This window comes from Gouania willdenowi, chromosome 16 (genome assembly GCF_900634775.1).
Source record: "Gouania willdenowi chromosome 16, fGouWil2.1, whole genome shotgun sequence".
Classification (NCBI taxonomy): domain Eukaryota; kingdom Metazoa; phylum Chordata; class Actinopteri; order Blenniiformes; family Gobiesocidae; genus Gouania; species Gouania willdenowi.
Genome location: NC_041059.1, coordinates 5,468,208 through 5,490,065, shown reverse-complemented (window position 1 = coordinate 5,490,065; position 21,858 = coordinate 5,468,208). Strand labels below are relative to the sequence as shown.

The 21,858-nt window shown below is 36.5% G+C and overlaps 1 protein-coding gene across 1 annotated transcript in view; it reads left to right on the top strand.

The window, feature by feature from the left end:
• Positions 1-1,202: 1,202 nt before the first annotated feature.
• The window catches only part of LOC114477798 (mitogen-activated protein kinase kinase kinase 5), a 31,097-nt gene continuing 10,441 nt past the window's right edge, over positions 1,203-21,858 (top strand). The window contains exons 1-18 of the mRNA XM_028470412.1: positions 1,203-1,678; positions 1,769-1,908; positions 4,663-4,850; positions 5,392-5,560; positions 9,675-9,781; positions 10,410-10,580; positions 11,761-11,873; positions 12,988-13,147; positions 13,217-13,367; positions 14,490-14,594; positions 14,826-14,875; positions 16,138-16,233; positions 19,252-19,336; positions 19,449-19,582; positions 20,578-20,705; positions 21,135-21,271; positions 21,368-21,473; positions 21,560-21,717. Of these exons, the coding sequence (XP_028326213.1) occupies positions 1,297-1,678; positions 1,769-1,908; positions 4,663-4,850; positions 5,392-5,560; positions 9,675-9,781; positions 10,410-10,580; positions 11,761-11,873; positions 12,988-13,147; positions 13,217-13,367; positions 14,490-14,594; positions 14,826-14,875; positions 16,138-16,233; positions 19,252-19,336; positions 19,449-19,582; positions 20,578-20,705; positions 21,135-21,271; positions 21,368-21,473; positions 21,560-21,717 (2,580 nt within the window). The 5' untranslated portion in view covers positions 1,203-1,296. The remainder of the gene's footprint in view (positions 1,679-1,768; positions 1,909-4,662; positions 4,851-5,391; positions 5,561-9,674; positions 9,782-10,409; positions 10,581-11,760; positions 11,874-12,987; positions 13,148-13,216; positions 13,368-14,489; positions 14,595-14,825; positions 14,876-16,137; positions 16,234-19,251; positions 19,337-19,448; positions 19,583-20,577; positions 20,706-21,134; positions 21,272-21,367; positions 21,474-21,559; positions 21,718-21,858) is intronic.

Sequence of the window (21,858 nt, the reverse complement as noted above, 5' to 3'; positions counted from 1 at the left end):
TCAAAGTCGGTGTAAACTTTACTGATGTGAGCATATTGCCTTTCTCTCTTTGTAGTACAGGGACAGTAATGTTTCCCTTCATCGCTGCATCATGTATTTAATCAGTTTCAGTTTTATTATCTGTCAGTTTAAAACAATTTGGAGTCATTTTTTTTTTTTTTTGTACTGTAAATAAAACAGACTGTCACAATGTACGTTCAATGGCTTCTCTTGATTAATACTACTTTCAGGCTTTGATTATTTATATCTTCCTTTGGAATAATATGTTAAGATTTCATTTATTCAGACAACTGTTCCTCAGGAAATCTACTTTATATGTTAAGGTTTTGTTTATTCAGACAAATGTAAATTAATATTTAATGAGATAAATGTATCATTTATCACCAATCTCAATATAATACATCTAAATACAATACATGTCAATATTAATACAATATAATTATATTGTACAATATTAAAAAAAATAAAAAAAATTCTGTACAATATAAGTATATTGCTTATATGTTATAATTATATTGTTCATAGTGATCCAAAATATATGTTCCCCTGTGGCAGATCTATGCTTCTGTAATCTCATAATTGTGACTCTCTTGATGTCACTTTATCTCTTGGGATGTTTTTTTTTTTTTTTTTTTACTTTCGCATTGAGTTTTTCTCATAATTGTGACTTTATCTTATAATTACTTTATTGTCTCATATTTTTACTTTTGCATTTCATAAAAATTAGGAGTTTATCTCGTAATTGTGATTTTATCTCTTGATGACCACTTTTTATCTCGTGGTTTTTTTTCGCATTGACTATCTCATAATTGACTATCTCATAATAATTTTTATTATATCAATTGTTTTACCTTTTTCTTTTCATAAGTAGGAATTTATCTCGTTGAAATTGGGATTTTATCTACAGAAGAGGGTTAGGGCCACTGAAAAATAAACAACCAAGGTCCAAATTGTTTTACTATAATTATTATTATTGTGAGAAAAAAGTCAGAATTTTTTTTATATTAAAAAAAAAAACTAAAACTAATAAAAAATATTGTACCTTTTTTTCCCAGTGGCCTAATCCTCTTCTGTATATATCTAATTATAAATGTTTTCTAATTTCAAATATATCTTTGAATGGATGTTTTTATCCAGTGGAGGAAACTTTCTTCCATTAAAGTAAAAGGGGCTTGTCCGGTGTTGATAGGCGTGGCCTAGCAGCAGAGGTGAAGCAGGGCGGGCCAGAGTTTGTCTATGTAAAACCGGACGGGGAATGAACGAAGACCTTTCTTCTCCAACCGTCCGAGGGGCACAATGTACACGACGGAGCGACGGCGAATGAGCCTGCGGAACTCGAAGAGGAAGGACCCAGTGCGGGTGTCCGCTGGTAGCCTGTGGCAGGACTCTTTGGCCATAGAGCTGAGCACCAGTACCGGAGGAGGCGGTGGCGGTGGTGGTGGCGGTGGCGGTGGTGGTGGCGGCGGCCCCGTCCAACAGTCCCCACGGAGCCGCTCCAGAGCCGTGTCCGTGGCGTACATCACCAACGACGACGCGTCCGTCCCCCACACAGAGGAAAACTTATCATTAAAGTGTCTGAAGGAAGCCTGCGCAGACGCACACGCGGTGTTTAAAACTATTCCCTATGAGAGGATTTCTCTGGGCACCACAGACATCCTGGATCACTTCTACAACGCAGGCAAGTGTGGACACGCTGAGTCATGATTTGGTTGGTTTCGCCCGATATTTTGAAGCCAAACCGTATCGATGAATGTTTTTCCTCGTGCAGATGTAGCAGTGGTGGAGATGAGCGATACTTTCTGTCAGCCATCATTGTTCTATCATCTGGGAGTGAGAGAAAGTTTCAGCATGACCAATAACATCATTCTGTGCTGTTTTAAACAGGATACTGATCTGCAAACTGTGAAGGTAATATAATTATTCTTCTTTTTAATTTTTTATTTTACAGGTACATTGCACAACAAATGTGTTTCACAGATAGCTACAAGCTAATTTTCATCTGTAAATTTCCTCATAGCTTGATTGTTGTAAATATCTAATCACATTTGTATTATTTTTTGTAAATGTCAGTATCATATTTGTATATAATTTTTTTATTATTAATATTATGATCTATCCTACTTTATTTTCTACTACTGTAATGTGTGTGTGTATCTGATCCCTATTTTTAACAGTCTTTCACGTAGTTATACACTTATTTATTGTTCTTTCTTTCTGTAGAATAGTCCGGCCAAAGTGTCAAGGACGGTGATAGGGAAACAACATCAGAAGTCCTCTTTGCCTTTTTATTCCTTTTATTTACAGTGTTTCTTTAAAAGCAACACGTGTTCTCCAAAATGACATGTCAAAGCACAATCACCTTTCCTTGGCAGGCACATGTTTGTAGCAGCATGGCCTCCCCTTCTTCCAAGCTCTCCTGGCTTTTAAAGCATGCCTCATTAGATGAGTAGCTGCACCTATTGGTGGATCACTTTAACTCAAGGGACAAACCGACCCTTCCTTTAACTACAAAACAAAGGAACCAAACTCTGAAATTTACATTAAATCATTTACACAACTAAATGACTTAAATAAAGAAATGATGTCAATATACTTGATAAATAATCCTTACAAGTTACCAAAGAAAATAACAATCAAAGATGAAAAAATCCCCCGTCTCTGGTGACATCACCAACTCTGACCATGCAGGGAATGATGATCCTGCTCACTAAACACAAAACACATTTAGTTATACATGAAAAAACAAACGAATAGTTAATAAACAAAGACTAACTAAAGATGTATAAATAAACTGTGTTGCGTTGAATTACTATGCTTTGATGTAAACTATAACTAAATGCTGACACAAACAAACCCGGGATAGTAAGTGTTTGCAAATGTTATAAAAGCAAAAGTAAGTTACAGCTAAATTAATAAAAATACAAAATAATATACTGTATGACAACTGACAGTGGTGTGAATCCCTTCATCCACTTTGTCACACTTTCATCTTCAACATTTTTATTATTTATTTATTTTTTTTTCTGTGGCTGTAACATAGGCAATTTCAACCTGGGATTAATAAAGGAATTCTGATTCTGATTGGTCCCTCTGCATAAGCAAAGTGACAGCAGGTTTATACAGTGAGTGGACAATGAGCATTTTTACTTAAAACTGATATCCGGAATTACTGAGAAACGTCACGATGTCCCGCCCTAAACAGCCTTACTTCCTCCCACTGTCTCTGTCAATCCACCAGAAGCCACGCCTCTACTTTTCTGCACACGCATGGCATGCACAAAGCACAGTTCCGCATTCACTTTGATTGACAGTCTCAAAAACAGGAAGTCGAAGCCTATTGGCTGGGCACAGTCGGCATCGTACCTATATACCGGTCCAGCAGTCTGATTATATGTCAACATATTTCAAAGAGTGTTGTGGGCTCTCTTTTTAATGCAAATAATTTAAACTGGGGTATTCATAATTATGGAGTCATTAATGAGATAACCTTAAACAGCTTAAAAAGTTGTAAAAAATATTTTGTTTTGGCGTTTTGTGGTGCTGATTTGATTTTAAACACAGACCATTTATGATATAAAACTTATTGAAGTTTTGGCAGGAACCTGTCCAAAGCAAAAGTGAAACCTACAGGTCCGACAGACATTAAGTTCGACAATTATAACCTTTTTTTTCCTCATACAAATGACATATTTACGTTTGTTTTAGTGGTAAACCTGTTTTTATTAATAAACTGTTAACGTCAACATCAGATCAGTGCACGGAGTAACAAACGCACGTCAAACACAGGTGCGCAGTGTGCCCGCGTCACCAGAGACAGCAGTGGATCTATTTACTGTACATAATCCACGTATCAAAGACACTAGGGCTGCCAACTTAGGTCAATGCCATCGTGGTCGACCAAGATTTTCATTGGTCGACCAGCAACGGTGTCAGTTTTGATATCGTTTTAAAGAAGAAGAAAAAAAAATGCAATGCACTTATATAGGTATCAAATATCAAATGTAATTTATTTAATGTCTAAACATGATTCTATGTCCAGCAACAGGCCCACAATAATGTGATTTTTGTCTGATCCAATGACCCATCAAAGCATTAATGCAGGAAAGAACAATGGGTTTGTTGTTGTCATTTGTACATTTTTTGAGAATATTTGCTGCTTTTTTGCATAATATATTGTCATTTTGTATATCTTATTTCTTTTGAGGACTATTTCTCATTTTGTGTTATACTTATGTTCATGTTATAGGGCCTGTACTACAAAGTTGGATAATTATACTTGGGGTGTCTCTACATTAGTGGGCTTCACCTAACCAAACATTCTGTGTCAGAGAGCAGCTGTACTACGAAGCATGATATAAACACCTTTGCTTAACAATTGAGGAACAATTCTTTAAAAATATGAAGTTTTTTTTAAAAAAATGTAAATTTAATTTGCCGAATACGTATTCGCCTTTTAGTTGTATTTTGTGTATTTTCAGGGTCATTCTGTGAGTTTACATTCATGCAAAGCCTCATGTGGCCCAATTACCAATCTCTGTTCTAATGATTCCCGTAGTCTTCTAATTGCTATTGCAACTTTAATTTTCATTATCTCGATCACTGATCACTGCTTGGGTGAGTTCTTTGTAAATCCTCTGTGTTCTGATGATCATGGTCTTACAGGAGCAGTGTGGAAGCTACACCTTCATCCCATACGTGGTGTCACCACAGGGCAAAGTGTTTGCCTGTGACCCCACCATGATGACCTGCATTAAGGAGCTGATGCAGCCCACGTTCCAGCTGGAGCCCCTCCTCACCCCCCTGGTGGAGCGGCTGGTGCACCTGCTGAACAATGTGCTCATTCAGTCCAGGTCAGACGCACTGAAAAAAACGCCCGGGAGAGTAAATTTTGGTCAAATTTTCAGTAAATTTTGGTCAAATTTTCAGTAAAGTTCTGTCAAATATCCAGTAATTTTTGTCAAATATCCAGTAAATTTTGTCAAATTTCCAGTAAATTTTGGGCAAAATTTCCAGTAACTTTCTGTCAAATATCCACTAAATCTTGGTCAAATTTCCAGTAAATGTCTGGTAAATTTACACGGGAACCTAAGCTCTTGAAATTTTTGGAATATTAAAAAATGTAAACTGTTGATGGGACTTGGGTTAAAAAAGGAATGGAAGATTTGCTGTAGATTTCTGTCGAATTTCTGTAAATGTTGAGTAAAATTTGATCAAATTCCCAGTAAAATTCGATCACATTTCTTGTAAATGTGTGATTAATATCCTGTTAATATACTGTTAATTTCTGTCAAATTTCCAGTGAATTTCGGTCAAAATTACAGTGAATTTTTCATTCTGCCCGGGAATGAATCAAACATGCCTTTCAGCTTCTTCTGGTGTTTATTCTGACAGTGAATACTTTCGGGAGTCGGTGAGACATGAGATCCGAATGGCCAGAGAGAGATTCAGCGGCCCAGCGCTGAGTGAGGAGCTGGGACGCATCCAGCAGCGTTTGGACAGCGTAGAGCTGCTCACGCCCGACATCGTCATGAACCTGATGTTGTCCTATAGAGACGTTCAAGTATGTACTTCATCTTTATTGCTTTATATTGTTTCCTTTTATTAATGATGAATGTGTGAGTAAGAAAAAGTGTTTCTCAAAAGTATCCCTGATATCATCCACTCCAAAGGATGACCTGATCTTTGTGTTGCCTCATGTACATATTTTTACCTTAAACTGGAAAAGATTTGACATTTTACTTAAAGTCAATTGTTCAAAGACAGAAACTAAACTTTAAACAGCATTATTCTTGTTCAGTTTCATAAGTGTGTGTATTTCCATTTGTTCCATTTACCCAAACAGGATTTAGAGAGACTTAATTCACTGCATCAAGACTTCTATGGGGTGGGTGAATCTACCACTGACCTGAGCACCAGGATTGTTCATGGTAGAATATCTGGTGGTGTTGCTGTGTTGTGGCATAAAAAATATGATCAGCTGGTGACTGTGGTTAGGCTGGGTGTTGATTGGGCCATAGGTATTGAGCTCAAGTGTGGTGATAAAAACTGTTTCATATTGAACATTTACACACCCTATGAGTGTTCTCAAAATGAGGGTGAATATCTTAATAGACTGCTTGTGTAATGTCTTTCATTCAAGATTATCCTTCCACTTGCATTTATATTGTGGGCGATATGAATGCAGATATTTCCAATGGCAGATCTTTATTTGCCAAGTACCTCATGCAGTTCTGCTCTGAAAGTGGTTTGATTCTCTCTAGCAAAGCGCTTTTGCCTGAAAATAGCTACACTTACATTAGTGAGGCTTGGCACACGACCTCATGGCTTGACCACTGCATCTGCACAGCTGATGCACATGATTCCTTAGAGGCCATGAGGATTCATTATGAATTTGCCATTGCTGACCATGTTCCTTTTTCGCTCTGCGTAAATCTAGGCAACATACCTACTCTTCTACCAGTAGATAGCAGCACTCATGTGGGCAGAATAGACTGGTGTAACCTCACTGAGGAAGATCTTCATAAATACTATGCACAGTCTGACACCTTGTTGAGCGACATTCAGTTACCAAAGGATGCCATTGTATGTTGTGATATTAATTGTAAGAGCAACCTACATGCTACGGAATTATGCTCCCTGTATGATAATATTGTGAAATCCCTCCTTGTCTCATCTACACCTCTGTATAAGTCCAAACCACACAAAGCCAAGCCAGGCTGGAATGGGTATGTGGAAGAGCTCCATGCTGAGGCTAGAAGGGCCTTCAAGGTATGGGTTGAGTCAGGCAGATTAAAATATGGCCCTTTATTTGAGTATAAGAAACAGGCACATGCAAGTTTTAAATATGCTTTACGCTTCATCAAAAGGAATGAAAACACAATGAGGTCTGATTCGCTTGCAAAAAAATTACAAAACAATAGTCCTAATGATTTCTGGAAAGAAATTAAGCAAATGAATAATTGTAAAACCTCGTTACCAACCAATATTGATGGTGTCAGTGGCTCAGAGGAAATTTCTCAGCTTTGGAGGAGACATTACTATGAGCTTTTCAACTGTGTCAAGAGCAACATTCTCACAGTGGGCACCATTGACACTAATGAAGATGTGACCATCTCCTCACAAGAGGTCCATGATGCAATAATGATGCTAAAAAACAATAAAGCATGTGGTATGGACAAGATATCTGCGGAGCACTTAAAATTTGCGAGCAGAAAACTCTGTCCCCTAATTGCCATCTGCTTTACGGGGTTTTTAGTCCATGGTATTTTACCTGATTCTATTTTATCTGTTTTACTAATGCCAATTATCAAAAATAAATCTGGGAAAATTAACAGTTCAGATAACTACCGGCCTATAGCCCTGGCCAGTATCCTATCCAAGGTTTTGGAGAGGACAATATTGAATAGGCTGGAACAGTTTATCCTGACCTCCGACAACCAGTTTGGTTTTAAACCTAAACATGGGACAGATACATGTATTTTTGCTCTTAAAGAGATTCTAGACTTTTACAACAGACAAAATTCCACGATTTTTATGTGTTTTATTGATGCCTCTAAGGCCTTTGATCGTGTGAATCACGAAAAATTATTCTTTAAATTGCAAAATAGAGGGGTTCCTATGTCACTTATAAGAATCCTCATTTTCTGGTATTCACACCAGACAATGTACGTGAAATGGGGTGATTTTACATCTGCTCCCTTCAACGTATGTAATGGAGTTAGGCAGGGGGGTATTTTATCTCCATTTCTTTTTAATATTTATATGGATGAGTTATCCAACCAACTGAACAGTTGCAGAACAGGCTGTATGGTTGGAGATGCTGTTGTGAACCACCTGATGTACGCAGATGATCTGGTTGTCCTGTGTCCATCCAGTGCTGGCCTCCAGCAGTTACTCAGAATATGTTCCCAATATGGCTCTGACTTTGACATTAAATTTAATGGTAAAAAGAGTAACATAATGATCGTCAGAAGCAAGGAAGACAAAGAGTTATCATTTCCTGTCTTCTCTCTCTCTGGTACTGTCCTTAAAACGTGTGAGGAAGTTAAATACCTCGGACATTATTTGAGTGACGACCTGTCTGATGATAGGGATATACAAAGACAATGCCGTATGATGTATGCACAGGCTAATATGCTGAAGAGAAAATTTAGTATGTGCTCTGTGCCTGTTAAGATAACTCTTTTTAAAACGTTTTTCACCCCAATGTATAATGCCCACTTGTGGCGGCACTACAAAAGGAGTTCCATGCAGAGACTTAAGGTGGCATATAATGATGGCCTGAGGATGCTGCTCAATGTGCTGAGAGGGAGCAGTGCAAGCCAAATGTTTGTGAGTGCTGGTGTTTCTACATGTCCTGCTGTACTCAGGAACCTTATGTTCAGCTTTATGTGTAGAATATCTAAATCTGAAAATGGCATCATTTCTGCACTGGCAAACCCTGCCCTGAGTACACTTCGGTTCACTTCAAAGCTCTGGAGGCATTGGCGTTTTAGCTTATACGTAAATATGTGATATTGGAATATCTGTCTGTTTTGGTGTACATGTGTATGTCTTCTGTACTTTGTTGTTTCTATGGACCGCCGCTGTGTCCGAAATAAAGATTTGAATTGAATTGAATTGAATTGAATTGTAGGGGTATTTTCTGGCTCTAGACCAGGGGTGTCAAACTCCGATGTCCAATCAGAGGCAATCAGATCATTATTATGCCCTAAATCACTCTTCACTTTGGAAGATGTATGTGTTTGACTTCTTAGAACATCCTTAATGCATAGAGCAATAATATTCATGATTTGAAATAATTTAAAAGAAAAAAAAAAAGTTAATTGTAGGGATTTCTACATGACTATTTGTGAGAAATAGTAAGTTTTGAGGAAAAATCTAGTTATACCAAACAATTTGTGAAGAAATCCTTAAACTATGAGAATAGAAATATTGCAAACTTCCATATGTCAGGTAAAATAAATAAATTTCTGAATTTAGAAGAACAGTATTTGCAACTTAACCATCTAGTGATAATTGTGACATTTTCACTTTGAACAAAATCGTCCCGCGGGCCAAATAGAAATCTCTGTTGGGCCTGATTTGGCCCGCGGCCCTTGAGTTTGACACCACCGAACTAGCCAAAATGATTAAACAAAGTATGAATTATTATGAAAAATTATTTTTTTGTATTGTCCATTTAGTTTATTTTATTGGATTTTGCATTTCTGTAATGGTAAAGAATGCGTGTAGCACTTTACAACAAGCCTAGGCTTTTTCCTTGTCCTTAATTTATTTTAATCTCTTTTTAATTGTTTGAAATAAATAAAACAAAATGAATAGATAAAATAAAGAAGTCTATTACTGTCCTATTCAGAGAATTGTAGAATGAAACTTGTCAATAATATCCATTTAACAGTTATTAATAACAAAGTCCTTGACAACAATTCACCATGACTTAGTTTTATGTGCAACACAACAGTACAAGGTTTAAAAAGGGTCATGTGATCAATCAATGTTATTATATTGTAACCTGTAAAAGAGCAATGGTTGACCTTGTGACTTCCCACTTCTGGCATCAATTTCAAGGCAATGACAAAGATGATAAAACGTTACAGCTGATGGATATGTGTTATACTATATCAAAAGTTATTATCAATAATTATCTCTGTTTTGTTCTCATTTTCCTTCAGGACTACAATGCTATGATCAAACTGGTGGAGACTCTCAACAACCTGCCCATGTGCAGCATCGCTAAACATCAGAATATCAAGTTTCACTACATCTTTGCTCTGAACAGGTTTCCTTTCTTAGCACTGAGCACAATAACTTCCTCCTAAATGTTCTAAACTTTTTCTCATGACATTTTATTCAGTTTCACATAATGGCAATTTTCTGTTTGTTCATACCTGTGAACAATTATTATTTAATTTGTTAAAGCTGGTCAAATTTCCAGTAAAATTTGGTGAAATGTCCAGTAAGATTCTACCAAATGTCTGGTAAATTTCCACGGGAATTTAAACTTTTTGATTTTTGGGAATTAGAAAAAATTGAAAGTGAATTTTGGTCAAATTTCTGGTAAAATTGAGCCAAAAGTCCAGTAAAATTGTGTCAACTTTCCAGTAAATGTCTGGTAAATTTCCACAGTAAATTAAACTTTTGGAATTTTGGGAATATTCAAAAATTGAAACTTTTGATGGGACTTGCGTTGAAATGGGACAGAAGATGTCCTGTAAATTTCTGTCAAATTTACAGTAAATTCTGGTGAAATTTCCATGGGAACTTAAACTCTTGGAATTTTGGGAATACAGTATTCAAAAAATGTAACTTTTGATGGGAGTTGGGTTGAAAAGGGGCATAAAATTTCCAATAAACTGAAATAATTTGCACTCCTAGTCACGCAGATATGAATCTTCTTACCATGACAGGAGGAATCACCCAGGAGATCGTGAAAAGGCTCTGGAGGAGATTCTCCCTCTGGTGGAGTCGGAGAAGAACGTGGGGTCAGACGTTTACTGCCTGTGTGGACGCATCTACAAAGATATTTTTATGAGCTCAGCGTTCACTGATCAGCAGAGCAGAGACCAGGCCTCCTATTGGTACGACCAAACACTCACACAAATACACCAAGTAGATAAAGTACATTTACCTACTGTAAAAGAGTTCAGGTAACAGCTCATTAGCTGTTATATTTGGTCAGTATAGGTATTTTCTCTTTATATTTGGCATTTTTTAATTTTTTACATTTGAAAATAGAATTTGTGATTAATTTAGACTTGGGGTCGACAACCTTTAAAGATCTTTGGAACAACAGAGCAGAGTTCAGACCAGGTTCCATCACCAATCCTACTGTTCAGTTAAGGTTTGCATGAATATTATGATGGAAATAAAAATAGAAATACTTTAAAATCTCATACCAGACAATGAAATAATCAAAATAGGGCAGAAAATAAATTAGAATAATCTCAGAGTAATTTTTAAGATTTGTTTTCAAAACAACAGTCATGGCCAGAAAGTCACACCACATGATATTTTGACACTTTGAATCACAGAATAAATTCCAGAAATTATTTAATAAGTAACATTTTTTTTTTTTTTAAACTATTCAAAGCGAGTGCATATCTACTAAGTTACTACATTATTGGTATCTTTTTATGCATTTAAACCTTTTTTTTAACTAGAAGAAATGCAGTTGGACAAAATACTGTATTTAGATTTCACGTCATTAACCCATCTACCAAAATACACACGACCCCAGCCAATCAGCATAATGACCGCTACTGATTTCAAACCCTTTTCTGTTGCGAAGGTTTTAAACGTTTTGTCAAAGCCTTTAAATCCCACAACACATTCCATTCAAACTTCATGACACAGAATGTGCATTATGGCCAGAAACAGTGCAAAAGTCTCCATCAGTGTGCAATAAAAAAAAAAGAAAATCTAATTAAAATGCTAAATAAAAGTAAGAATGGTTTTGTAATAGAATGAAGGCACAAAATTAGGCAATTATTAAAAAAAAAAGCTTCTCTGCACGCAAAACCTTTAATTTTTGCAAAGTAAATATTAGGCTACAAAAGTTCCTAAATGAAGAACTGTGCAATATGTTTAAAATGCATTTCTGAAAGCAGTGACACCACTGACATTTGCACCATCCGTCAAGAAAATAGGTCCTAAATCTTAAGACAAAAAAATGCTAAATTATTTGTTGTCTCACATCTGTTATTTTTTTCAGTTATTTTTACATTTTTAATGTTGTTTCTGTTTACATTTATTTTTCAGGTATGGAAAAGCCTTTGAGACCGAGCCCACTCTTCACTCCGGCATCAACAACATCGTGCTCTTGATGGCTGCTGGACACCAGTTTGAAACTTCTTTTGAGCTGCGAAAAATAGGTGATTGAAGGAGCATCTGATTCCATCAGACAGTTATAGAGAAATGACCATGATTAAATGTATAATATCCCACTCGTACACATGCAACTCACACAAAGCTACTGTATATAAAACCTGTGTGGTGCTGACTTATAGAAATGCTTCTTTACTGACCTATTTTATCTTTTGTGGGGGTATTTTGTTTACTTTGTTCAGTTTTATTGCTTTTCACCAGTTCGACAAGTTGCATTTAGTCTTGGAAACCCATTTTAAGGTTATTATCCCCCGCCAAAAAGTGTGAAGGGGGATAAAGGATTGAGCTCCGTTCGTCCGTGCATCCATCCGAGTTAAAGGGGACAGCTTTTCTCCGAAACTGCATTTCAAAAGAACTATACATAAACATAGATTTCTCAGAAACTCCGGATATGAGCTTTAATATGCATTCATACTTTTTACTCATTTATGCCAAATTTGGACTATTTGACATCATGTTTTTGAGGCACACTCCTGAATAATAATAATAAAACTACAGTAATTTCTGAAAAAGATAGATTTATCTTCCGAAAAAGTGCAACCAGTATCCTTCGTAAAACTGTCATTAAAAATGTTTTATATTTTTAAAAAAAAGCCCCTTTTTCACATCAGATCTTTTCAACAACTTCAGACCTAACCATAGATATTAGGTTTTCATCATATTCCTTTATTCTTTTATGTTTTATGACCTTTTTGTCACAAAAACCCTATTTATTTTGAGACAAACATGAGAAAAACATTTATTATGCTATATTTACAAAAATAAGGTGCAAAGTTGAATATTTGCGATGAGGCTATTACAAGGGGGCGCCAGGGGGCCCCATATTTGAAATGACTACTCCCTCATTAGTTCTTGTTAGATCGGAATGCAGTTTGGTATGAATATCCATGAATGAATATAATGAGATGTTCGGAGCTCATTTTTTAAAAATGGGGCCTGGGGGCATACCCCCCATTTTTGGTAATTTCCAAATTTATGGGAACATAGTCGAGTGATATATCGTTTCAAAGGTTATTCAACGTAGATTACGATTATGCCTCGCACAATTCGGCATTTTTCATTAAAGTTGTTTACTCATTTATTTCTCATGTTGATTTCTAGGCGTGACTATTAGCACTCTGCTTGGAAGAAAAGGTAGTTTGGAGAAGATGAAGGACTATTGGGACGTGGGGTTCTACCTCGGAGCAAATATCCTCTCTAAAGAGCACAAGAAGGTCATGGAGGCATCTGAGAAGCTCTACAGACTCAGAGCTCCTATATGGTGAGAACAAGCTACACAAATATATACTCAACTCTTTAAACTGTTGAATTAAAAGGCTTTTTCATTAAGGTATGTGGCGTCTATCATGGAGACGTACATCCTGTACAGACAGTTTGCTAAACTGCCTGAGGTCAGATCTCCAAAACAAGACACTGTTGACTTCTGGATGGAGCTGCTTCTGCAGACCTGTAAACCTACTGTCTCTACAGACCGATGCCCCGTAAGATGAGACCAAACTTTTAACTAAGGCTGCACAATTAGCTAAAAAAAAAATAAATCCAGATTTTTTACTTTAAAAATTTAGAAAAAAAACCAATGGATTAAATTATTTCAAGTATTTCCTTTTAATTTAAAAATTCAAAACACATTTCCATATAAGGAATAAAGTGCAACTGCAAATCTTTAACAAAGAATGTCAAATTCCTGTGGGGATTTTTGATAAAATAACAACCTGCCCAATCAAAAATGAATCGCTTGGGATTTTTAAAAAGAGAAACTTGCATTAGAAAAAACCTGATATTACTTTACACAAAAAACATTTAAAAAAAAAAAAGAAGAGGTTGTAGCGGGTGTTTACAAAGTATTGAAAAAAACAAGTTTCAAAGGGATCATGTCCTTAGCAACGTGGAATGCCACTAGGGCTGGGCAATATATCGTGATACAAGATATATTGAGTGTTTTATTTTGGCAATATGGAAAATTACAATATCGAGATAAATCTATTTTTTTATTCTTTTTTACTTGTTTTGATGTATACAATCACACAGTACAAATCACATCATGCAATTATTTAATATTATTTATAGAGCACAGTCAAACAGTGTTTGTATTTTTACAATTTTTTCGAATATTTTTCGAGATAAATATTTCTTAGATTTGTATTAAAATACTTGTTTTAGGAGTCACTGCTTTCACTACTTCTCAGAATAGCATAAAAAGCTCTGCTTGATGGAATTCTGAGTGCGTCCTAAACCAGACCTTTCTTTAAACAAGCCAAACTACAGGACTCACTCACACGTGCTGCCCCGTAGAGGAGAAAAACCCAAAAGTGGCACATACTGTGCATTTGTTTGTTAATAAATGTGACTGTGTGACATTTTTCATCAGCAAAAATAACCCAGAATTGTCTTTCTAGTTCAAAATATCAAGATTAATATCGTATATCGACAATTTGAGAAAAAATATTGAGATATGAGTTTTGGTCCGTATTGCTCAACCAATAAATAATCCAACTTAAATTTCATATCAATTAATCGTGCGGCCCAAATTTCAACAATTTAGTTCATTTAGTTTTGGATCATAGCAGCTATATCTACATTCTTTTCTTGTGTTTTTGACTCAGGTTCTCATTCTGGAGCCCAGTAAAGTCTTCCAGCCTGCTGTGGTGTGTGTGAGTGAGGAGGATGAAAGTCGTACTGTCCAGTTGAAACATGTCACACCCTTCAAGGTATGTAGACCACGTGTCTTTCTAGTTTCACTCTCCAAGCTTCAACACACCCTTCAGTTTTCTGTGGTAGATCATAAATAAAGAGTGTAATCCTTTTCAACCTTGAAATGTTGGGGTTTTTTAAAATGGAGAAATATTTAAATATCAAACAAAAACTTTTATGATGTTGACAATGTGCTGTTTTTCCAAGTAATGACGTTTTGGACTAATTCCTTTACTGTAAATCCACAGAAAGGATTGCATCAGTGGACTTTCCCAGCGTCTTCAATTCGAGGAGTGAGGTAAACGTGGATCACGGTGTGTAAAAACACCTCTCACTTCTGGGTGTGTTCCAGTCTTGGCAGGCTGTCAGATTTCAGTTCTGTCTGAACAGTTACAGGCTTTTCATTCTAATTAACAGTGTGACATATGCTTTGTTTTTCTCTGAGTTTCTGAATCACCAGTGTTTTACAAAATAAATAAAAAATAGAAACGGCTGAAAGATCGTTGAATCATGAAGCAAATTTGGAAACATTTAAAGTTGTAGTTCCCCCTTATAGTCTTAAATGATTGTAGGTAAATATTGATATATATATATATACCGAAATGCTAAACATGTAGCAGCTAGCACCTCATTGCTAAACATGTAGCAGCTAGCACCTCAGTGCTAAACACGTAGCATTTAGTACCTCAATGCTAAACGTGTAGGAGCTAGCACCTCAATGCTAAACATGTAGCAGTTAGCACCTCAATGCTAAACATGTAGCAGCTAGCACCTCATTGCTAAACACGTAGCAGCTAGCACCTCATTGTTAAACACGTAGCATTTAGCACCTCAGTGCTAAACGTGTAGCATCTAGCACCTCAATGCTAAACGTGTAGCATCTAGCACCTCAATGCTAAACATGTAGCAGCTAGCACCTCAATGCTAAACATGTAGCAGCTAGCACCTCATTGCTAAACATGTAGCAGCTAGCACCTCATTGCTAAACATGTAGCAGCTAGCACCTCATTGCTGAACATGTAGCAGCTAGCACGGACAGCTAGCAGCTACATGCTGTGAGCACAGCGGACAAGATGACAGGGTTCAGAGCCAAAAATGAAATGTCCATGAGTGACAAATAAACAAAGTCACTGGATAAACATTATCATCTGAAGGAGAGAAAAAGCAACAAGTTGGGTGTTCATTAATTGTATTGCTCAAATAAGTGTTCTTACTGTTTATGATGTAATTATTTTATAGCAGTTCATATGGACCTGATGTTTTATTTCATTTGTATTTTCTATTGTTTGGAGATTGACAAAATTACACAGCAAAAATACCCCCGATGGTAGAAACTAAAGATGGCAGGGAGATGATGAGGGGCATACACCATACCGTTCATATGATCATAGCATCTCTTTTTAAGCTACTGTAAATGTAGCTGCTGAGTTTAAAAAAATAGTGGTTGCTCATGCTTGTACTTAACATATCTTCCTGTGCTTTAAATCCACCTTTGCAATACAAACAACAGTTTGATGAATTAAGTCTATGTATTTTTTTTAATATAATTTCTTTCCAAAGTGCATCCAAGATTGATGAGCGGAGCTGTTTCCTGTATGTTCACTACAACTCTGATGACTTTCAGCTCTGCTTCCCCTCAGAGATCCACTGTAAAGGGTGAGCTCAGATAAGCATGTTTGTGAGACCTACTGACTGACTGACGCCCTAATGTCTAAAATAAACTCAGAGATCATTAATCTGATATCAGTCGTCAAACAAACAAGGCAGTTAGTGTCGTTAGTGACGTGTAGAAGTGGGTGGTAAATGTTTTCATAGTGTGACTAATGTTTTCTCCTTTTCACCAAAGAACAACCTTTGAACCACGAGCACCATCTAATATAAGTGGCACATTAACTGTGAATTCTACTTGAAAATCATCTGCCATTGGGATATGATGTGGTTTACTGGGCCTGGTTTTTTTAAAAGTAATCAACATGGATTCTGGATAACGGAATGGATCAAATCCTGAAAATTGGTTTTTCAAAAGAAAAAACGAAGTACGTAATCGGATTAGATCACAAAATCCAATCTTGGTTTTGATCTGGATCAAACCTTTAGATTTGGTTTTTCAGAACTTTTTAGTATTGGGATCACTTTGATCTGGATTAAACTGATCCCATCAGAAGGGTGGATTCAGGTCCAAAATGTAATGAAACTTTAAAAGTGTATCAAATAATACTATATTTGGATCATGCAATATAGCAGTATATTTGGATCATGCAATATAGACCTACAGTAAAATAGAAAGAGTTTGCCCTCAAACATATTTTATTTTGTCACTAATTGATGTATATTCATCACAATCAAAAGTATTGTTTTGTCTTTAGATTTTTTAGTGATGCATGCAATGATAAAACAGAATAATAAAGCAATGGCATCAATGTTTTTTTTTTTTTTTTTTTTTTTATCTAAAACAAATGCAAATCAGAAACATTGTCTAACTATTTTGTGCCTTGTTGCTTGTTCTGTTAGATGTTTCTGGTTCTGGTAGAATACAGGGGATTGGGTCAGGGTCTCCAAATGCGTGAAGTGCCTTCATTAAACTAAGATGAGCACTGGTTATCCAGATTTGGTGATCCTGAAAAGTTTCTATTGATCCAATCAAATGTTGCTTTGAAAAATTGCCTCAAAAGTAAAATAGATTACTTATTCATGAATAATAGTAAAAAAGGATTACCAAATCTGGATTAAACCTTTTGAAAAACCAGGCCCTGGAAATTATAATTTTTAACCAGATAAATCTATAGTGTAGGCCTCGTAGATCAAAAAAATTCAAGATTATTTGCTTGAAAAAAAAAGGTTTGTTTCATGTCCGTCTTTTTATTTTTTATTTATTCAGTGACATGGTTACATACACCTTTTTTTTTTTTGCATTTTTTTTTTTTTTTTTGTACATGCCGAAAAAGGAGACGAGAGAAGCAGTTTGCTTATCTAGGTCCCGTCCTCTGTTTTGTACACTGAAAATTTACATCAAAGCTTGTCTCTCTGGTCAAACATTCTTAGGTTGTTCTGAACAGTCCTTTTTTGTGTAGGATTTATTCTCATCTGTAGTCAGTGTTGTCTTTTTTTTTTTTTATTCCTCCTCCTCTCTATCATTGTTCGTGTCGGGCTTGTTCCCTGCCGTACGTTGTTTGCGTTCCTCCAGTTCAAGAAAAGTTCATCTTCTTTCGAAGTTGTTCGAAAGGTTTTTCCCTTTCCATCAATGACGTCACCACTCGGGAATGTCTCTTTTGGACACACAAGTTTGCAGCTTGTTTTGTCTCTACATCAAGGTTATTCCAGCTGTTGTTAGTTCTATTGGCAGTGTTGTATTTTCCACTGTTAGATTTAACCCTTTCTTGTATAAACACATTACTATGTCTTAGTTAATAAGCAAGGTAGTAATGTAATCCTTAATGTGTTCTACGACAATTGAAATGAATAGGTGACAGACCTTTTTTACTCTTGGTTTCCACATTGAATTCAGTGTCTGTGAAATAAACACAGTCTGAGTCTGGTTTCCAGTGTGTGTATTGATCTGGTTCCATATCCATGATTACCATCTGTAATGTTGTTTAGATGGATCCTTCGTATTTTCCCAAGTCTTCCATCGTTTTGATGAAGATTGGTTTTCCGTTCTCTTCTCCCAGTGGTGTGATATAAATCCTGCTGTTTCCTTCAGTTTCTTGCCTTGCTTCATTAGTTCTCCTTTAAATTTCATATTCGTGGAGGTGATTTTTACAGCTCTGGTATCATTACGCTTCGGCAGGAGTTGATGTTAGGGTTCAAGACGATGTCCTTTGTTTCCAAGTAATCAATGACCTGTTGTTCAATCGATTTTGTGTCTTCGTCACTTTGTTCCGTTGTCCGTCTCAACGCACTCGCGTAACTCCTGGGTTTTATCTTTAAGCCTGTAATGATGACATCTTTCTCTCTTTCCTTTTGTTCCAGGTCTTCAACTCTCGCGTTCAGCAGTTTTATCTCTTCAGCATTCACTACATTCTTTTGTTCCAGTACCTTTACTTCACTTTGAAGGCCTTCCAGTGCTTTTTCCAGCGTCTTTTCCAACGACTTTATCTCGGTAGTGAACTTCAGAGATAGATCGTCTTTGAGATTTTGTATCATCTCCTTGACCTCTTCCAAACCCGGAGTAGGTTCTGTAGTGCCTTTTTTAACCATTTTTCTTTTCGTCTTGGGCTTTTCTCCGGCTGTTAATCTCCCAAGGTCGTGTCGTCGGAGCAAGTAAAACACGTCTTAAACACTCTCTTATTGGCATTCTTGGAAAAGTTATGTGCATTGCATTGTGGGATGTGGAGTCCTGTAGATGGATGCCGAGGAGTGTTTTATACATCATTCTTACTCTGATTTCTTGTGTTTCTTTATCAGACGAGGAGTACAGTTATTCTTTTGACACCAGTTTTGTTCTAGATCTTTTTGTTTAAACTCCAAATTAAACATTTGCCATTGTGTTGAAGTCACTTTGGCAGAGTTTTTAGTGGCAAACACAAAAAATCTCAATAAGAATGAAATGAAAACAGAGTGTTTACAGTCGAGGAGATAAAAACAAACTGAAATTGATTCTAAAACTGAAGCTTTAATTGTCTTATTGCTTCTTAATGATGTCCTTCCCCGTTAATATTTCCCCTCATATTACAGTTTCTGTGAACTGGTGAACTCCCTGCTTCAGCAAGCGGTAAACCCTGCACTGGACATGCAACATCTGACAGAGGGAGTATTAGAGGTCAGTCTATAGACACTGTGTGGATGCAATTTCAGCAGATTGTTACAAGTCAAGTTTTCTGTGTTTTAAATATATTTATAAAAGTCCCTCACCTCTATTACTTATGTTGCAGTATGTTTATGAGACCAATGAGAGCGGTGATAAGGTGGTTCTCGGTAAGGGAACCTACGGCGTGGTGTACGCTGGACGGGACTTGAGCAACCAAGTACGCATCGCCATCAAAGAAATTCCGGAAAAGGACAGCACGTAAGTCTTTTGATCATTTTCTTCGTTCCAAAGAAATGCTGAGCTGCATTGCTGCTTGTCATTGTTCTCTAGAGCAGGGGTTTTCAACCTTGAGGGTTGGATCCCCTTTAAGGGAGTCGCCAGATGCTTTCATGAAACTAAGAATATTTTTTGAACAAATGAAGCCCATTTTTGCTTATTTTTACCCTTTTTTTTGCTACTACACCAAACTTGCCATATTTTAACCTATTTTCATCACTTTTTCTTGCCATATTTTTGCTCCTTTTAATGCATTTTTGCTACCTTACTCCCATTTTCTCCACTTCTCTATCAAATTTCAATGTATTTTCTGCAATTTTTGTTGCCACTTATAAACCCTCTCCATCACTTTTCCATCCATTGTCACACATGTTGACCAATTATTGTCACTTTTAACCACTTTTCACCATATTTCATGCTTATTTTTGCTAATTTAGGGTTTGTCACATTCGTGATTTGTCATGCCCATTATTTGCCAGTTTAAACTAATTTTTCCTACTTTTTAAATTCCATTACCCCAACCACCCCTCCCCTCATTTCTGCCAATATTGACACTTTGAACTCTTTTTACCACTTTTTCTGTTCATTTTTGGCCACTCTAATTTGCAAGTTTTAACCAATTTCTGTTGTTTTTAAAAACCCATTTGACCACCTTTTCCATCATTTTTGTTCCCTTTTAACCCATTTTATTTCTGATGATGCCAGAATTGTGTTAGGAAGTCACTTTGGCAGAGTTTTTGGGGGTAAACGCATGAAATCGCTGTAAGAATGAAGTGAAATCACTTCTTTGCATCCATTTACTGAACTCCACATCCCACAATTCAATGTGCAAAACTGTTTCAGTATTGTTAACAAACCAAGTGTTTACAGTGGAGATTTAAACAAACTTTCGAGCTGCAATTTCAACCTTAAAATATTTATATATGATTTGAGGAGAATATGTGAGTCACACTGTTTTGTATTTTTTTGACACTCAGATATTCCCAGCCCCTCCATGAGGAGATCGCTCTGCACAAGAGACTCAAACACCGCAACATTGTCCAGTACCTGGGTTCTGTCAGCCAGGACGGCTTCATCAAGATCTTCATGGAAGAAGTACCTGGAGGTCCCCACAACAATGTTTACCTTCCTCATTACAAAATGAGTTATTTGCTGCAAGATAATCTAGATCTAATCAGGATTAAAGTAAATTACAAGCACTTTTTTTACCCCACATCTATGTGAAGTGACTTATATGTGGATCTACTTTCTGGACCTGGACCAGTGAAGATTATATTTTTTCCCATTATTGGAAATTGCCAAGTTGCATAACCACGTTTATTTTGACACGATGATGCATTCAGGAAGTTGTTTAAGGATGTGTATGATTGTGTAACATCTAGTGAAAACTTGTTTTACAAACAGTTGGTTTGCTAGACAGGAAGAACTCCAAAATAGATGTTGCAAAATGATTGAGAAATCACAAGAGAAAGTAGTTCTTCTTTTTGTGTAAAGTCTGATGGATGACCACTTGTTCCTGTGGTTTTTCTTGTAGGAAGTCTGTCGTCTCTTCTACGATCTAAATGGGGTCCTTTAAAAGACAACGAAGCCACTATTATCTTCTACACCAAACAGATCCTGGAGGGACTCAAATACCTTCATGATAATCTGATAGTCCACAGAGACATTAAGGTTACCCTTATTCATACGTTATTCAAACAAGCACACTATCAATGTTTTTTTTTTAAATATTTTTTTTTTAAAGCCTTTGTTTTTGTGATGCTGCAGGGTGACAATGTTCTAATCAACACTTACAGCGGCGTCTTAAAAATCTCTGACTTTGGAACGTCCAAACGATTAGCTGGGATCAACCCTTGTACCGAGACGTTTGCTGGTATGAAGGCAATTGCATGCTATTTAAAAAAAAATAAAAGTTTGGACGGTGATGAATTACAGAAATTAAAAAAAAGCTTTTGACAGGAACACTTCAGTACATGGCCCCGGAAATCATTGACCAAGGGCCTCGAGGTTATGGGAAGCCAGCAGATATCTGGTCCCTTGGGTGCACCATCATAGAAATGGCAACAGGAAAAACACCCTTTCATGAGCTGGGAAGTCCACAAGCTGCCATGTTCAAGGTGAGTGTGATTTGGTTTTCTTTTCTTTTTTTCAAATGTAGAGCAAATAAAATGCAGATGCTTAAATATTAATAAACTTTAAATTTGGTTTGGAGAAATTATTTGTGTGGTGCTCGACAGTCGGAATATTGCAAAAACGCT